This window comes from Xiphophorus couchianus, chromosome 6, assembly GCF_001444195.1.
Source record: "Xiphophorus couchianus chromosome 6, X_couchianus-1.0, whole genome shotgun sequence".
Lineage (NCBI taxonomy): Eukaryota > Metazoa > Chordata > Actinopteri > Cyprinodontiformes > Poeciliidae > Xiphophorus > Xiphophorus couchianus.
In genome coordinates, this window is record NC_040233.1 from 19,168,363 (window position 1) to 19,186,730 (window position 18,368).

The 18,368-nt window shown below is 37.8% G+C and overlaps 2 protein-coding genes across 2 annotated transcripts in view; both read left to right on the forward strand.

The window, feature by feature from the left end:
- Positions 1 to 6,532: 6,532 nt before the first annotated feature.
- LOC114147032 (vimentin-like) lies at positions 6,533 to 12,600 on the forward strand. The gene is given in 10 exon segments (XM_028021561.1): positions 6,533 to 6,627; positions 6,630 to 7,173; positions 7,448 to 7,508; positions 8,825 to 8,920; positions 9,126 to 9,290; positions 11,312 to 11,437; positions 11,541 to 11,761; positions 11,888 to 11,931; positions 12,010 to 12,095; positions 12,169 to 12,600. Coding segments are annotated over 10 exon segments (1,476 nt in total). The 5' UTR covers positions 6,533 to 6,536; the 3' UTR covers positions 12,211 to 12,600.
- An 832-nt stretch (positions 12,601 to 13,432) lies between these two features.
- Positions 13,433 to 18,368, forward strand: part of pde1cb (phosphodiesterase 1C, calmodulin-dependent b) — a 108,054-nt gene continuing 103,118 nt past the window's right edge. The window contains exon 1 of the mRNA XM_028021120.1: positions 13,433 to 13,722. Coding sequence (XP_027876921.1) covers positions 13,461 to 13,722 — 262 coding nt within the window. The 5' untranslated portion in view covers positions 13,433 to 13,460. The remainder of the gene's footprint in view (positions 13,723 to 18,368) is intronic.

Consider the following 18,368-nt stretch of genomic DNA (forward strand, 5'->3'; position numbering starts at 1 on the left):
CTGCACTTAATAATGAGCCAGTTTAAACTGAAATGTAACACAATTTGCCTTTGGAACAGCAACCTTTCTTCTTTGAAATCCTAGCAAAGTTATATTTATCACATGTTCACAATCTTGTATCCAAGTCTGTTTTTTAGTTTTATTTTCATTATTTATCCGAGAAATCTTCAATTCATTTCACTTTGATGATATTTAACTCTTTTGAAGCAAATAAGTAAGTATAGCATGTGACACCGACTTTGCCTTGGGCTCTGCTTGTTCCTGGAATCAGATTACTCAAATCCTCCCAACTGTGGATGATTTACTTTAATACTTTGATTAACACCATCAACAACCATTTTACATTTTCTACATTTTTAGGGTTATTCAAACAGTCTTAACTTTGACAAAGTTCATCTTTTTGAATTTGTTACCACAGAATACTCTACAAAGTTCAACCAAACAACTTGTTCTTGTATTTTGGTAGCATAAATAATTTACTGGGTGTAATGAATTTGATTATGAAACTCAATTGTTCTTGAATTTTGATGTTGGCACAGCTGTCATAGAGCTGTTTCTTCTCATCTTCCAGGCAGAATCAAGTCAATCTGATTTTTTAAAAATTCATAGCAATGAAAACTGATTTCAATCTGAAAAAATCACTTTCTCATATATCTGCCTATGAAAGGACAGGTGAATGCCTGTTAAAGTTTTTAAAGTGAACTTAATTAATTACAGAAAACCTTTAGGCAAGCTATATTCATCAGGATGCAACAACTCAAAGTTTGGAAAACATACAGTATTTAAATATTTTATTGTCATTTTCTTGACAATGATTTGGGAAACATGAGTTCTTTGTTATGTAAATGTGTTCAATTAATCAACAGTCCCTCACAGATTGGTTCATCCATCCATCCACCCATCCATTTTCTGTTCACCCTGTGTCCCTAATGGGGTCGGGAGGGTTGCTGGTGCCTATCTCCAGCTACGTTCCAGGCGAGAGGCGGGGTTCAGATTGGTTCATATAAGAGAAAAATATTCAGAGTTTTATATTTTCACATTCTTCAAAGCTTTTCTTTTTGTTTAAATTCCTCCGTATATGTAATTGAGGAGAGGCTGAAGGTCCTCTGCAGCTGTTAGTGTCACTGATGCCATTTTGATGTTAACAGGCTTCTGACCAGGCAGTTTGATGTGATTTGGTCTGGCAGGTTGATTTAAAATATGTGCAACCAGAGGGTATTGTCCTAGAAATAAGCATAACTGGATGAGGACACGGAAAGTGGTCAGTGAAAATTCAATGTTGTGTATTCAACAAGTTGCCCCGAGCAACTTTAACGGTATTTTAAGGGAAAATCCCACAAAATGCTTTTCTGATGTACGTACAGGAAGTGTTTCCTCACCCTGACCTTGACCCAATCAGTCACTGGAAGCAACCTCTGCACACAGTGAGACAAAGAAGGAGGGATACAAATGGAGAGGTATCCTGAAAGTGGCCTTTCAGAATATTTTCCAAATGTTAGGCCAGTTACCATGGAGACCAGGAAAAAGAGTCCTTGCTGTTTAAGACCTCTTTTGTTGCTACAGCCCAAAGGTGCCTCGTTAAGCTTCATTTCCCAAAATGGCTGCATGTCCCCACTCACTGACAGGAATGGGCACTTTGGCAGAAAACCAATTAAAAGTTCAGTCATGATAGAAATTATTAGTGTAAATGTTGTGTAAAGACACATTTTAGACTGTTAGCTGGTTAATGTGGTGGCAAAAATGTAAAATATAGCAAGAATATTTGCTAAATAATAAAAAAATCTATATTATACCTATAAAACAATGATAACATAGCAGTGTGTTCACAGCTATGGTCAGCTATGATTTTGAGCACAGCTGCTTTTATGAAAGAAGTCACACATGCAGTTATTAACAATATGATGCATTTTAAAGAAATACTAATTTATGATAAGAAATCTTATTTTATTTACAACTACAACTTTTTCTGTTTAGCCCTGGCTGCAAAATTTAGGCTCCTAATGGAAATAAACCTGAACACCCCAAAACTTTAGCGTTCATTGTCTAGGTTTTCAAATATCACTTCACACACTGACTTAATAAGACTTCTGAGAGGCTTTGGTTGAGAATTACAGGTTTTCTTTGTCCTCCTTTAATTACTTCAGTCTGCCCTTTGTGCAATGATGGTGACCCATCACGGTGCAACACTCTCACCTCTAAATCTGCACTGTCATGACAACAGAAAGGTTTGCCCATTCATCACAGCAAAAGAAAGACAAAATGTCAAATTAACTGAGCAACCGACGAACACAAATAAATAAGATCTGCACATTTATCCTTGAACATGTTATACATTTTCTGTATGTCAACAGGGTTGCCAGAATTCCCTTATCTAGCGTAACCTGTGACAAAGTTGAAAACAATTGCTATGGCTACTGGAAGTTCTTGGTGGTGGCTCACCATCATGAGAAACAAAACAAAGATTAGCTTTTTGCTGTCTGGTGCCCGAGGTTTTAAGATGATGACACCCAGAAACAAACGGTTACCCTCCACACCCCACTGACTGACTCTAAAGTCTCTGGGCTCATTCAGTTGTTGTTAAGCACCACTTTTTTTTTTATCAACTCTTGCAATTTACCAGCGTCTGCAATTCTTGGCAATATAAACTAGAAGAACCAAATAATAAATTCCCAGCATTGCCAAGAATGTACCGGTAAGCTATTTAGCCCGAGTTGTGACACCAGCAAATAAAGGGCTGTAGACAATGAACATGACCTGCTGCCCGCATTCTGCTGCAGCAGTTAGGTGACAGATCAGCAATACACAATCCCCGCTCTGTCTGTGACAATTCCAGCAGCTGCTGTTTCTGTGGCCAGTTGGGAAATAGGAGGCTCATAATGAGCCTGAGAGCTGGAATTTCTATTCCCCCCACCCGTGACTGTGTGAGTGTTTTTAATGTGAACTTCCCCAGCAAGTGCTGAAAATGAGCTCCACTGTTTATCACCGAGGTCATTTTGGGTGAACCAACAAGTATACAAGCAGCCTCCAGGGGTTTATCGTTTCTGTTACTTCTGTTGTCTTTGTCACATCTTCACATTATTCACAATTTACAATAAATTGTGAATAAAATGTTCACAATCTTGTATCCAAGTCTGTTTTTTAGTTTTATTTTCATTATTTATCCAAGAAATCTTCAATTCATTTCACTTTATTATTCATTATTTACAATAAATTGTGAATAATAATACAAAAGGCCTGAGACAGTGGACTGTAAAAGGGCATACAATACGAGGAATGTCTTGACTGTCAAGGTAACATTACCATACACTGAAAAAAATTATTTGCGTTCATCTTTCATTCTTTAAAAAAGTCTCAAAAGTATCAATAAACACTATTTTCACCTATTCTGCAAAATATTACACTGGAAAGAGAAAAAATAGAAATATGCTTTATTGTCCCCTATAGTGGGAAAATTCTGGTGCAACAGCAGCAAAGTGACAAGCAATTGAAGCATGAAGATATAATAAGAACAATAGGTGGCAATAAAAACTCTGTAAACAGCAGAGAAAAGCAAGGAACAGTAGAAATGTTTTTTTTTTATGAAAAACGTTGACAAGAGTGATGAGTGTAGTAATAGCTACTGAGAGAAAGGATCTACAATAATTCTCCCTTTTGCACCCAGGATGCAGTAGTCTGTTACTGAAGGAATGGTCCAGGTTTGCGACGGCTTCATGCATTGGTGGAAGAAATTTCCCAACAACGATGTTATTTATCCAGATTTCTTCTAATTTGCCTTCCACCACCTGCAATAGGTAAAGGAAGCATGCTAGCTCAACATTAGCTTCCCTGAAGAACAACATGAGTGAAAAAGTGATTTTTTTTTTACAATTTTGACCACTTTGTGAGATCCTTTCCTTCCTCACAGTTCTTTGCAACAAAAGGTGTGGATTTTTTTTAATGTCTGTTGTTGTTTACATAATCTTATTTTTTTATTATTCTTTTTGACAGGGATCTCATGACAATTTACATCAATAGATTTTAATGCTCCTCAAACAGTGGTTTCACAGAAATAGACATGGATTTATATCTTCAAGTATTTTAAGTAAATGACTTGTTCCTACATTTCTTGCATGTGGGAACCATAAATCAATGGTTTGGAACTGACTTTGTAATTTTTGATGTGGCTAACAAGCTACTTAGGAAGATCATTAGTTAGTTAGTTGACATTGGTTGTCATGTCAATGCTTTTTGAATATAACAAACTTTCCAACTATTAAACAAACTAAAACATCAATCCAAATGACTGCTAACACAGACAATAGTCTTGATTGAGAACAGGACATAAAATGGGTTCAAACTCCTTAAAACTACAAACTTGAATTTGAATTGTGACATATTGGAGCTCTCATTCAGTATTTTCAGATGATCTAAGAATGTTATGTAAGACAAGAGCCAAAAGTAATTCCCAGTCCCACAGTCTGCTCTTTTTAATATCAGACTCTTTCCTCTGGTCTCACAGGTCAAAGAAAATCTCTGTTTATCTCTCTGCTGCCAGTCATACCTCAAAGACAGCATGCCAAAATCCCTGCAGCCAACCACATCCCCAGGGTGAAGTCTCTTCAGATAAATATTTGTGCATTCAGAGTTCTTCAAAAAAACAAATATCACTAATCTAAACTAAACATTAGCTTCTCTCTGAGATATTCCCCTCATGGTTTCCATGGAGAAACTCAAACCGAGTTGCATCAGGGATTTAAAAGTGTAGAGTGTCCCTGGCTCAGCTCTTCTGCTCGGTGTCTCTCAGAATCACTGAATCTCAGCGAGTCAGCGGGACAGCCCTGGCAGCTCTGTTTGCTGAAACGGGAGTCAGACAGAAAAACAGGAATGAAAAGCTTCTGGGATTAACTGACTTATATGATAATAACTGACTTATATGATACATCTTTATGATCTATTGCTGAATAAAGAGACAGCAAAAAAACAAAACTGCAAATGACCTTGCTGGTAGATTCTGATGTGAAACCAACCAACCCTCTCCTAGGTTTGAAGATTATATGAAAAAATAATATTCTTTAAACTAAGTACAGAAGCTGACAGTTTCTCCACCTTTTACAATATCTTGCTTTCTCCATCTAGAAGTTCCCCACATCACAGCTAAACTAATTCATAACGCCACAAAGAGGGACTTTATGCACTTACTTGCTGATAAGGACTTTTACATAGTTGCTTGATATTTTTGGTCTTATGACGCCATAAAAGTCCCCAACAGCTTTTAAGAGAGTTAGCAAAAACACATAAAACTCAACTAATGTGCCAATGACTTGAGTTAAGTAAATATTTAAATACCACCATCGTACTGTATCACATTATTTTTCATTTCATTTGAAATGTTTTGTTTTGCAGCAATAATTTACAGCAATAAACAGAAATCATCTCAAGGCACTTTGGCCAGATCCATTACATACTTCCCAGTTCTCATCATTATTACTTTTCTCCAGTTGTGAATCATGGGTCTCACTGTGGTTCACTGGAATCCCAAAGCATTAAAAAAAGCTCTGTCTTCTTGAGCTCTTATGCTTGATTTTATGTTGTCATACAAGCAATTTCTTGATTCTGAATATCTACCAATAATCAGGAACAAGTATGCCAAAAATAAGTTGATCACAAGTTGTGGCTAATCACAGTTTATTCTTAACCTTTGTCCCTATCAGATTAGTCACTAGATTTAGCATCCAGGAAATACTAGTCTAGATTTCGGATTTGCTTGATTTGTTTTTTAAGTCACAGGCTGGATCTGGAAGTGATTTCACATCCTAGTTGAGCGTTTTACCAGCTATGAGTTGGAGAATTAGTGGGATTTTCCAATTGTGTTGCTGCCTATTAGCCATACAAGCTGACATTATATTTATCTTCATTTCATGCTTTACTAAATAAACATAAAGAAAAATTGCAGAGTATTATATGTGCCTTTGATTTATGGATATGCAGTCAGAAGTCTTAGTAAATAGTTTATATCTGTAACTCCCAAGGCAGAATCTCATTGTTGTTTGTGAAGCTTGCACTATCTTTCTTCTACACAACTTTCCATTAATAAGCTGATATACAGTTACCTTTGTGGCTTACTCTTATTGTTATTGGCATTTATTTTCCGGACGACTGTCAACAGTCTTATTCATGGTTGTAGGCCATGATATGCTCTTAATATTACATGTCTGTGTTGAAAATAATTCTCATTGGTCCTATTTACTGGCCAAATTTTTGTTTATATTTGGTTTTTATCAGCTGTGAAATAAAATCATTTAAATTAAGTTTAACTTTCACTTTCTTAGCTACCTTACTGAAACAACCTGATTTAACTTTCTATAATATTCACATTTATTTAGATGAACCTGTATAGCAATTTGGTTTATTTCTGTAAGGGAAACAAAATTAATGCTGGATTTTGATGAGGTCTGAAGGGAAATGCTGGTGTGCTTTCTGAACTTTGATTGGATCATCAACGTGTCGCTCAAGTCCCCGTTAAGTAATTTGCATAAGGAGGGGACTATAAATAAGTAATGTTTCAGGGAACGCCTTTCCAGGCGCAGTCCGCTGATGCACCAGGGTTTGCAGCAAACTGCGACCACTCTGCTCTTTTTGCTGATAGTTTGAAAAAGACAGCAGTGGGATGTCCTACAGAGTAGCTCCGCATTCTTCCTACAAGAAGATGTTTGGCGGGGAGCGTAACGTGACCAGGAGCAGCTACTCCAGCCGCCAGCTCTCCAGCCCAATGCGCTCCTCTCGGGTGTCCTTCGGGCTCCCTTCCGCTCCGACCATTTACTCTGCCAAGACCCAGAGGCTCAGGAGCAGCGCGGCCATGCCTCGACTGGCCTCCGAGAATCTGGACTTCTCCCTGTCCGACGCCATCAACAGCGAGTTCATCACGAACCGCACCAACGAGAAGGCGCAGATGCAGTCTCTCAACGACCGCTTCGCCAGCTACATCGAGAAGGTGCGCTTCTTGGAGCAGCAGAACAAGATCCTGCTGGCCGAGCTGGAGCAGCTGCGGGGGAAAGGCACGTCCCGGGTCGGGGATCTGTACGAGGACGAGATGCGGGAGCTGCGGCGCCAGGTGGACCAGCTCAGCAACGAGAAGGCTCGGGTGGAGGTGCACCGGGATAACCTGGCCGACGACATTGGCAGGCTGAGAGACAAGTAGGAGGCGTGGCACTTTTTTTTTTTTTCCATCTTGGTCTCTATAAAGTGAAGATTTTGCAGCATAGACAAATTTTTCTAAGGCTGTATTTTTCATCTGTTTGCTCTTTAATTCCGTTTTAATGTGCATAGACATGCAAGAAATGCAAAGAAAGCTAGTAAGACATCAGTGATTTGAGGCAGAGGCCACAAAATATGAAATATTTTAATGTTGATATTTACTAGTTGATATTTTAATTTAAATAATAATGTTTCGCTGTCTGTTGTTTTGCAGGTTGCAGGATGAAATTTCCCAGCGGGAGGAAGCAGAAGCCAATATGCAGAGCTTTAGACAGGTGATCCATTGCTGAAATCATATATTTAAGTTTTTGTAATGACGAGACGGGACACTTCTCAGTCCTCAGAAGTAAAAGACGATGATTCCTGGGACTTTCACTGCTCCACCTTTCCAACTTTTCCCTGTTAAATGAAGCTTAAAACGCTAAAAACAGATCATAACCAGATCTTTCTCCTTTTTAGTCATTTCTGAGCTCTCATGTTTTTCATTTATCTGTATAAGCTCCAGAGACAGTAATACTCTCCACTGTTGGCACAACAGTGGATTCTAGGCATGATTCACAGACCGAGACAAAACGCCAAGTTTTGGCTGTTGTGTTAAGTCAGGCCTGCGATGAGAAGAGAGATCTTTTTAAGTCTGACAGGTCATGGCAAATGAGCTGGACACCATAGCACAAAAACAGTGTGGATAAAATGTGGTTATCAGAGCGAGAGGACAAGCCACCATGTGACCTGGCTGCCTTGTTCCTGGGAGAACCTCAGCTGAAAAGAATGTCTCTTGTTTTTGGTGTTGTCAGAGATCGTTCCCTGTCACCGGGTTTTGAATCATGTGCATAGATTCATAGGACAGCCACTGGACATAAAAGGTAAAATTTTAAAAAGCACCATACATTTAAGTCAATATTTCAAGTTGCAATATTTTAACCTTGTGTGTATGAATGGCAGGAAGGAAGTGCCAGTAGGCTGCCTCGGTGGAACACAGACAACAATGCGCGGCCCGCGGCCGGCTCCTGCTCAGTCAGGCAGACAGTCACTCCACCAGCCTTGGGCTTGTTTGGGAAACCCTGCTGAATAGTTCACTTTGTTTGTGGAATTAGCACTGGGGCAAATCTGCTTCATTCGCTGATACCCCAATTAGAAGCCTGCCAACACCCTAACAAAGCAATGCTGCAGGACAGAATGAACATTTTCTGGACTAGAAGCGTTTTAAACATTTAGTTTACGCAAAATAGGTTGCTATATGCAGTTGATTTAAATGGAAAGCATACAATTAATTTATTTAATGCAACCAATTACTAAATATTGCTTTACTAGAACTAAAATTTCACCAAAGCAAGAAGTAAGTTTAAAAAAAATCTGTATCTAACTAGTTGATGAGATGAAAGACCTTTAAAATAATGAGTTCATCAGAGCAATTCGCCCTTTCAGTTAAAATCAACTGAAGGCACAGTTGATTTCTGCATGCTTTGTTTGCAACATTTGTGAGTTCTCTTTGCAACTTTAGTGCATTTATTTTACATGTCAGCAAATCCATTATGCATAATTCATGTCACCTTTCCAAGTCACCTTATTAAGACTCAGTGTCGTGGCACAGGATGTGGACAACGCTGCCCTTGCCAGACTGGGCCTGGAGCGGAAGGTTGAGTTGCTCCAGGAGGAAATGAACTTCCTCAAGAAGCTGCATGATGAGGTAAGCATTCCTTTTTTTTTTTTTTGCAGGCAAAGCGGAAACACACTGCTGTACAGACGTTGCACTGCCTGCTGTATTAAAGGCAGCGCTTAGGAAAGCCAAATCATTGGAAATATGTGTTAATCTGCTCAAACTGGTAGAATTTAGATCCAAATAGCTTTTCCCAAACAAACAGGCAAAATTAAAAGAAACTGTTGTTTGGCAGGAAATGCTGGAGCTACAAAACCAAATCCAGCAGCAGCAGCATGTGCAGCTGGACATGGAGGTGGCCAAGCCAGACCTGACGGCAGCTCTGAGGGACGTCCGTCTGCAGTATGAGAACCTGGCCTCTAAAAACATCCAGGAGTCAGAGGATTGGTACAAATCCAAGGTGAGCACCGATGGAATGGAATTATTGGCCAATTCAGTTCAATTGAATTCATTTTTTTTTCTTTATTCAGGCCAATTTTCAACAAATGTCACCTTAAGGCAGTTTACAAGATAAACTGTAAAATTCATATCAGTTATGTATAATTAATTTTGTTCCAGATTCAATTCCAAAACATTCGGTTTATTCCAAAAACAGTTTACTAACTTTTAATAAAATGCATTCCAAATTCACCTAAGCATTTAGTGCCGGTTAGTGAAAAGTTTCCACGCTGTGAAAGCTCAACCTACTTGTTTAAGTCTTTCACTTTTCACTAATACCTGATTGTGAACCAGCAGGGCAGCGGAAAGCAAATTTTTCCGTTTAATAGGAAGCTACTGTATCTCCACAATATCCCAGCTCAGTTTCATCGCCCAGGTATCGTGACAAGTTGTTGGTTGAGAATACAAAAAGAGACAGAAAAAAAACCCACTGAAGCATCGGGCGAAACTAATTTATATGGAAAATAAAAGCAAAGACACCTGAACAATCACACCAATGGCTCATTCAGTGAGACACAAACTGACATGTTATGAACCACCTAGAGTACTTTCAATGGAAAGACATTCCACACATAATTAAAGGCAACAATAGATCTGTCAGAGGAAGAAGACTCACAGCGCAGGAGCTCTGAGCCAGGAGCCGTCTCTCTGTCAAAGGACTAGAGGATGTACACAATAACTGGAACAATAGGTTTGCCAATGACTTAACCGAACGAAAAAGAAACAGTTACACACAGAAAAAAATTGTTTATTAAAACAAAATGAATACAGAGAGAGATGTTACTAGTTGCTGTAACTTCAATTAATGATCTACTGGAGTGTAGAGTACAGAAAAATATAAGGCTGATGAAAAGTGGTCATTCTAAATGCACTGGGGAAGTTAAAGATACTCCCAAACCAAACCCAAAAGCTTTTTTAACAATTACAAATGCAAAAATAACTTTTTATTCTTATTTGATAGACTAGACACAAAGTAATTTTACTTGATTATTGTAGAAAAGGAAACTATAAACCAAGGCTCTAAAACGTATGCTACATGGTTGCCCTATTAAAAAACAGATATCCAAGAGTTCGGATGTTGTCAATCCCCTATGATGGTAAACCAAGTTTGTACCATTCTCGAACTGAAATTTAAATTGAATCTGCAGAAACTCCTTGCAAAGGATTTTCCTTGAGCCGCTTTGAGCACCCTTGCAGCATAACTACAGAAAGATCTGGTTAGATATAGTCACTCTAACAATAAAATAGATCAAAAAGGAAACTTTTGTACCTAGTTCCAAAAGTAGACTGGGTTTCTGGCTCACTGAGAGTTGAAATCCACTGGTTTCACAGGAGAGGAGTTTCCTGTGGAGACAAGAAAAAAAAAAACAAAACTCAAAGAATTGTAGTGAAATAGAGAACAGATCAAATTTAGTGTGTTTCAGATCAACTTTAATATGTACAATGTGGCACAAAGCTTTAATGCTACTGGTAGTGACAACTTTAAAGCCGAAATTAACCAAATGCAACTCTGGGAATCTTACTTTGCAACAGAAAAATTACAAAAAGAGTTGACAATATACTCCATATAAATGTGGTAACAGTTTATATTTTGCCACCATTTTTTATAGTTAGTATTAGTTTGATGGTTCTTTATCTGCAAGGAACAGCAGATATAGACAATGAATGGGTGGGTGGATGGATTATTTACTGTAAATGCCCATTCTACTTAACATAAACCTGACTTAATGAGGGACTCAAACAGGGATTGATTCATATGTCATAAAACAATTTTATTTCAAATCCTTTACAGTCGCTAAATTCCTCCAGCCTCTGTCATCTCCACATTTCATAATTTAGAAGCTCCACCCCATCGACTATATTTTCTCTCCTTCAGTTTCTGACTCATCATTTACTGAGTAGTTGATTTCTCGGTTGTGTCCTTCAAGATGTCTGACTCTCCTCGTTTTTCTTTCTTTGTTTTGGTGCCACTGCGATTTTTAGTTTGCTGACCTCACCGAAGCGGCAGCTCGGAATAATGAATCTCTGAGATTAGCCAAGCAGGAGGCCAACGACTACAGGCGTCAAGTTCAGGCACTAACTTGTGAGGTGGATGCCCTCAAAGGATCTGTGAGTGTGCAGTTTCAGGCTCTCATTGTAATTTTAAAGAAAACAACTATTTAGTCAACACATATTTTTACTTTATTTTGTCATGTTTTTTCTTTTGTTCCAGAATGAGTCCTTGGAGCGCCAGATGAGGGAAATAGAAGAGAACTTTGGCCTGGAGAACAGTGGCTACCAGGACACCATCAGCCGCCTGGAGGTGGACATTCACAACATGAAGGACGAGATGGCCCGTCACCTCCGAGAGTACCAGGACCTGCTCAATGTGAAGATGGCCTTGGACATTGAGATCGCTACCTATAGAAAACTGCTGGAGGGAGAGGAGAGCCGGTAACAACATTTCTTAGAAATGTTTAACACTCACTGGGTGTATGAGAGAAGTATGAGCCTTCATTTTATTGATAAAAGATGTTACTTTAAAAAAAAATGGTGGGGTTTTTTCCTCTTTCTTGGCAGGATCTCCACCCCGTTGCCAAAGTTCTCTTCTCTAAATCTCAGAGGTAAGGTTGCTGTTTACATTAATTTCACCAATGTTAGCTTTTTATTTTATTAATAGATATTGCTATTTATTTTCTTAGAGGGATTGCCTGATTCAAAACCTCATTCTGAAACATCAGCAACGAAGAAAGTTGTCATCAAGACCATTGAGACCAGGGATGGTCAGGTATGGCATGCTCTAAGTGACCTAAAGTCAGTTTCTTGATAGATTTCTGATTTTTTCGTCTTGTTTTTCTTAGGTGATCAATGAGTCAACCCAGAATCACGAGGACATGGACTAATAGCTTCTTTGTCCATGTCAAACAAGCAACACAAGCAATAAGAGGAAAAACATTTCACTGGAGTTACAAGCAAGAAAATAAATCTACCACACAAACAGAAAACAGCTTTGAAAAGTGCCTTTATCTGTGAAGATCCAGTGAGCCTGTTCTAGCTGACAGACTGTTATGCTTTTTTGTTTGGTTGAGAGTGCTTAAGTCACATTTGTCTTGACACAATTATGAAAATCAGGACACATTTAGCATAGCAATTTTTTCCGAGGTCGACAAAAAAACATTTCTTTGTAACCAAAGTAGTGTTTGATCAACAAAGCATGAACCACAACAAATCTGTATGCTGAAGAAGTCACAATTACCTGTTTGCAGCAATAAACTATGAAGACTGTAACTCAAGCGGTGTGGACGAGTGTTTGTTTGAAGGTATTTTACTTTCTCAGAGGGGACCATTCAAATAGATTCACAGCTGTGTTCTCATTTTAATGAAAAGTTGTGATATATACTAGCAGACGTTCATAAAGCAATGAACCAACTGAGCTTTCCAAGATTATTAAAATCACGGAGTTTGAAATATAAAAAATAAACTATGTAGAAATCTGCAAGTTAGCTTTGCTGCCATCTGTCGGCCAAAGACGGAGCATTACACTTCTATTCAGCGGGTTGATCCAATCCAAAGATTCTGCCTTTTTTTTTCTTTGTCTGTTTCTTTGATACATTTTGTTGTTTTACTGCGTCCAAATCTCGTGAACATTGACTGAGGTAGGTAAAAATTAGGACCATGCCCAACAAAGTTTAAACATTTTCCATGATCATGATCTCACCTCAATAGTTTCCCCCTCTTTTAATTCGGAATTGTTGGGTCCTCCTCCTATTTTAATAATCCTGGAAACTTGTCGGCGGCTAATTAATGTTGCTTGTTTTCACCTGTCTGTCCCGGGAGATCGGTGTGTTTGTCGACAGAGCAACTTTCTCCATGTGACGTGTCTGCCGGAGGAAAGGCAAACAGGCAGAGCAACAAACGGTTTCCGCTAAAAACCCCGACGTCTTGTTGTTCATTCTGTTGCATCCTGACTTTTTGACACCCAAATTTCTCAACTATGAGACATGGGTCAAATATCTGAACAGTGACGAAGGTGGACTTTTTGGAGTTTTTATTTTATTTTTTTTGTACGATTTTGAGTAGCGTTGAGGAAAATGACAGACGAACTCAAGGGAACTGGTTAAAAGAAAGCCTTTACGTAAAAGCTTGTTTTGTGATGGGGTCGGTGACTTCTGCTCTGACCAGGACGAGGAACGCGTTGGTGAAAGTAGGTTCCCAGCCGGAGAACCACGACTCAGAGAGGAGCCGGTCCGCTCCGGAGTCGGACCGGCCCAGGAAGAGGAGTAAAGGCTTCAACGTGCCGGGCCAGACCGGTCGGCAGAGCTCCCGCCAGTCGCTGTCCGAGGTGCTGAGCAGACAGGACTCCGATGGAGCCAAACAAAGTTCAAGGAAAAAGCCTGCTGAGGCTCAACAGAGCGGTGAGTTCATGAGCTGGGAAACAAACGCCTCTTCCTGTTTATGGTTTAATGGTATTTATTTTACACTCTTTTCAAATAGAGATCTTCCAAGGAGGAACAAAAAAGTATTCATGTACAGTACTTGAAGTTCAGGTTTAAGCATAAATATGAATGGCGTTCATAATTAATGCAATATTTGTTGTGTCACTTCTTGAACAATACCTTCATATAAAAAGTGCTGTCTCTTAAGGCTTTAATATTAATATAATGTAATTTATGCCTTGTTTCAATGGAAAACATGTTTTCAGTCACAAGCTGTGTAGAGAGTATTTTAAATTTCTATCATTTCTATTTTTTTTCGGAAATTAAGAATATTATATAAAGGCAGCAATTCATAACGAATATTTTACTCTTTAGATTAATAAGCTTACCAGGACTGAACAGGCATAGATGAAATTTGTCTGTTACAATTCAGCTAATAAAAAAGATAAATAATTTATATGCATTCTTGTATGGGTTTTGTTGGATAAAATCTAAGTAAAAATGATTATTTATCTCCTAAGACATACTTGATTAAATGAATTACGGCTCTATTAGCTCTTGTTTGTTCAAAAGGGTGTTAAATTCTAACACAATTTTTGGATTTTATTCAATTTGACTTATTATTCCTTGTTGACTCAATTTTAAATATGCCAAGCACTGTGTGGTCCTTTATGTTTAATAGCCAAATCAATAGAAATAAAATGTGTTTAAATTTTCTTCATTCACAATCTAAAAGCTAATTAACACAGAGTTAAACACAGAGTTTTGCAGATGCATCCATTAGAGCGCATTAGTTTTATGAATTCCACTATCATCTTTGCTTGGTCTTCAATGGTAAGAGAATCATAACTTATATCTCAACAGACTTTCACTGTTCCTTTTGTTTTTTAACAAAAATAAGAACTATTTATAGCACAAGACTACATAATACATTTTTCTTGAAGTTATTTGTCCATTTTACATTTTTAGAAGAACCAAACAACATCAACTGGTTGCTGATTTAAGCAAACCAGACTGGTAACAGACTTTTTAAATCTATTTAACAGAGAAGCTTGTGGGACTTTTCTCTAAAACTACGAAAATATGCCAATAATTTAGAAAAATGGTCTCAAGATAAAGAAACTCCGTGTTTTTAAGTTTGACTTAAATAGTTTTATGCCTCACTGCTCAGGGCAGCATTGTCTATGAAATGGCATTAGTTGCATTTAAATAACTGATGGCTAATTTTCAATGCCCTTAATTATCACTATTCTTCCTCATGCAAAATAAATATGAATTTTCAGTATAACAAATACAGTATACCTTGTACTTCAATTCATGCGTGTATTTATTTAGTTTTTTATTTATTAATATTTTATTTTCAACAATTACTTACAGTATTTGTCCCATGTATATGTGCAAAACCAATGAGTTTATGCTTTGGTACAAGTTGAACTATTGTGGGCTGCACAATGGTTTTTTTTAAAGTGTTTGTAACACTTTAACATCCATGACATTAGAAACAATGAAAGAAAGAGACTATATTGTTTTGTGCTGCATGTATGCTGCATTAACATATTGTAGTTTCTGTGGAGTTTTTCATGCATTTTGCACATTTATGTCTGAACAAACCCCTTTAATTTCAAGTACTTGGACTTATGATTGCAAGGAAACTACAATTACAAGTGATAAACTTATTTGATATCTCAATAAATTAGAACCGTGAGCCAACATTTGCAGCTCCAGAGCCATTTGTTTATCTAATTTGGAGGGTGCTGTAAGAGTTAACGTAGCTGACTATGGCTATTTTATCGTGGAACATCTGAACCTCTGGGGTTTGATTATCCCTCCAAAGCCTTAAAAGGTGAAATCAGATATCTTATTTTTTATTAAAGTAGTAGGTATTATAAATAGCTTAATTCAAATTAAGAGTAGACCTTGGAAATTTGCAGAACCACATTTCAATATAAAACTTTATTTAAAACAGTAATACCTAGTAGATCAGTTGCTGCCTAATTAGTAGGGATGTTATTTGTCTAACAGATTTAATTTGGGCTCTTTACTCAAACTGCATTATATATCTTGCTATCTTAACATTAAACTAATTTTAAAAAATCTTGTGATAAGAAATGTTAGATTTGGTTTATGATAGGGAACGTTCTGTCCCCTGCTTTATTTTTATTCTGCAGCTCTCTGTTGTTCAGTTCTCATATTTCTTTACAGATGAGAGCAACTGGTCACTTTAGAAGATCAAAAGAATATGCTGCTGAAAAAGTATTCATTGAATGAATGCCGAGCTCTTTGAAGGTCGGTCACAATACAGCATATCTCTACTACCAAACATCTCTTTGATGTTTGAGATGTCCGTGAGATTGAAATAAGCGAAACTGACAGCTCTATCTGAGCAAATTCACAACAGCAGAATTTTTAAATATGTGTTGAGAGCATGCAGGGACACTCACATTTGGAAATTACAAAATATGCAGTACCTTGCAAAAGTAATCCTGGAACTAGAGTTGTTATCATTTGTGCATTACAACCAGAAACATACATGTTTTTATTGGAGTCTGATCTGATATCAAAACAAAATAGGGCATAATAGAAAAAGAAGGCTGTAGGAAAATGATACATGGTTTTCCACACTATTTTACAAATATTAATGTGAAAAGTGTGACTTGTTATTCTATTCAGCTTCCCTTACCTGTGGTACTACTACATGAATTAGTATAATCATTTACCTCCAAAATGTAAAAGGTACCTAAATAGTACAAGAGCCAGTCTGTAAAGGTTACTTGAGCCTGATAGTGGCAAAAGCCTAATAGTCATCTATTAAGTAAAAATAGTTCATTTTGCGTAATTTGATTGATTTTTACCGTAGCTCTAGAGAAAATGTGTCAAAATAAGCTTGCATGTAGGATAAGCTTCTTACATAAAAATCTAATCTTGTTGGCTGTCGTATATAGAAATCCAGATGACATCATGAAAGTTTTTAGTGGGCTTCTAGTTGCTGCTGTTTATCTTCATTTCTCCTTGCTCCATTACTGTCACCTCTGCTTTCAGCTCCCTGTCTGTCCGTCTCAGAGGAAAAAAGCCTCTCCCTGGTTGGTTCCCCAAATATCCTCTGTACTGTGGCGTTTCCATGACCATATGACAGTGTCGACTCCTGTTGAATTTCCCCCATGCTCCCCAGTGAGGCTGATGTGTAATAAGGAGTCTCATCATGACTCCCAGCCTGACTGTACACTCATCTATTCCCTCCTCCTGATGAACAAACACACAGACACCTGCCTCCCTATCAGCTTATTAGCTCATTTGGTCGGGTCCCCTCAGTGTCAGGCAGACCCAGCAGCGTAACAACCTCAACTGTGATTTAGTTATTAGGAGAGCTAGTTCTCATCTGTCCTGACAGCTGCAGAACATACTATCTAAGCCAGGGGTGTCCAAAGTCGGTCCTGGAGGGCCGCCATCCTGTGTGTTTTAGTTCTCTCCCTGGTTTAACGCACCTGGATCCAATGATGGCTCATTAGAGGCCTTAGGAGAACATTGACAAGCTGAGAAGGTTGTTACTACAACCAGGGAGAGAACAAAAACATGCAGGATGCCGGCCCTTGAGGACCGACTTTGGACACGCCTGATCTAAGCTATCACGACTCTGTACAACACAAGATTCTTATATATGTATCAATTTAAACAGGCTCATTTAAGGTTCAACTTCCAAGAGCATGTGACAAGTCCTCAAAGTTGTTGTACAGTCAGTCAGTCAACAAGATGTAAAAATAATCTGCTGTGATTATCAAAAACTGCTGTTATCCTGAACTCATTTCCAATTGTGGCTCAAGAAATAGGTCACCTTCCTGAGTATGTTTCACATGAGGAACTAGACTTAATGTTGTAGGTTTGCTAAGATGAATTCCTTTTCAAATCTTTTTGTTTTGAAAAACTAAAAAGTTTTGATTCTTCTGGCTGTAGTCAGAAAGAAACTGTAGGATAATTTTACTAGGATTTCCCACTGTTTCCTTATGTTATTTGTAATAAGTACATGCTGTGATGGTTTCAGACATCTCAGAGGACTATAAAAATAAATTAAAAATATTTATCCAAGTTGTGACATGTCATAAGATGTTAATAAGAGTCTAACATACAGTTTCAGCTGGACTTTACTAATAGTTCATGGTTAATTTTAATTAACTCTTTATTTAACTTTAAGTCAATTTATTAACAAACCATTTGGTTAAAAGTATAGCAACTCCTCAAAGAGAGGTGTGACATATAACCACCCACTTTGCTGATTTCTCATAAGATCTTTTAAAATATTCTGCTTTTCTTTAGGGTATTTGTTCCCTTGACTGAATATGAGTATTTTTTTTTAAATATTCTTCAAAACAAAAGTCCAACACTCCTGCTGAAGGGTTGATGTCCAGCAAATTTCAATAAGCTGCTCCAACACATCTCTTTCGAATGATTGTACAACCTCCTCAGCATGTCAACGAGTTCTGAAGAGGCTCCTTAATTATCTTTTCATTTAATTCAAATATGTTGAAGCAGGAGAACAGGAAAGCCTGGAGAGCACCATCCCCTGAAGACTAGAGATAGGGACCACAAAACAAACAAACAACAACAAAAAAAACCACAAACATTTATGGTAA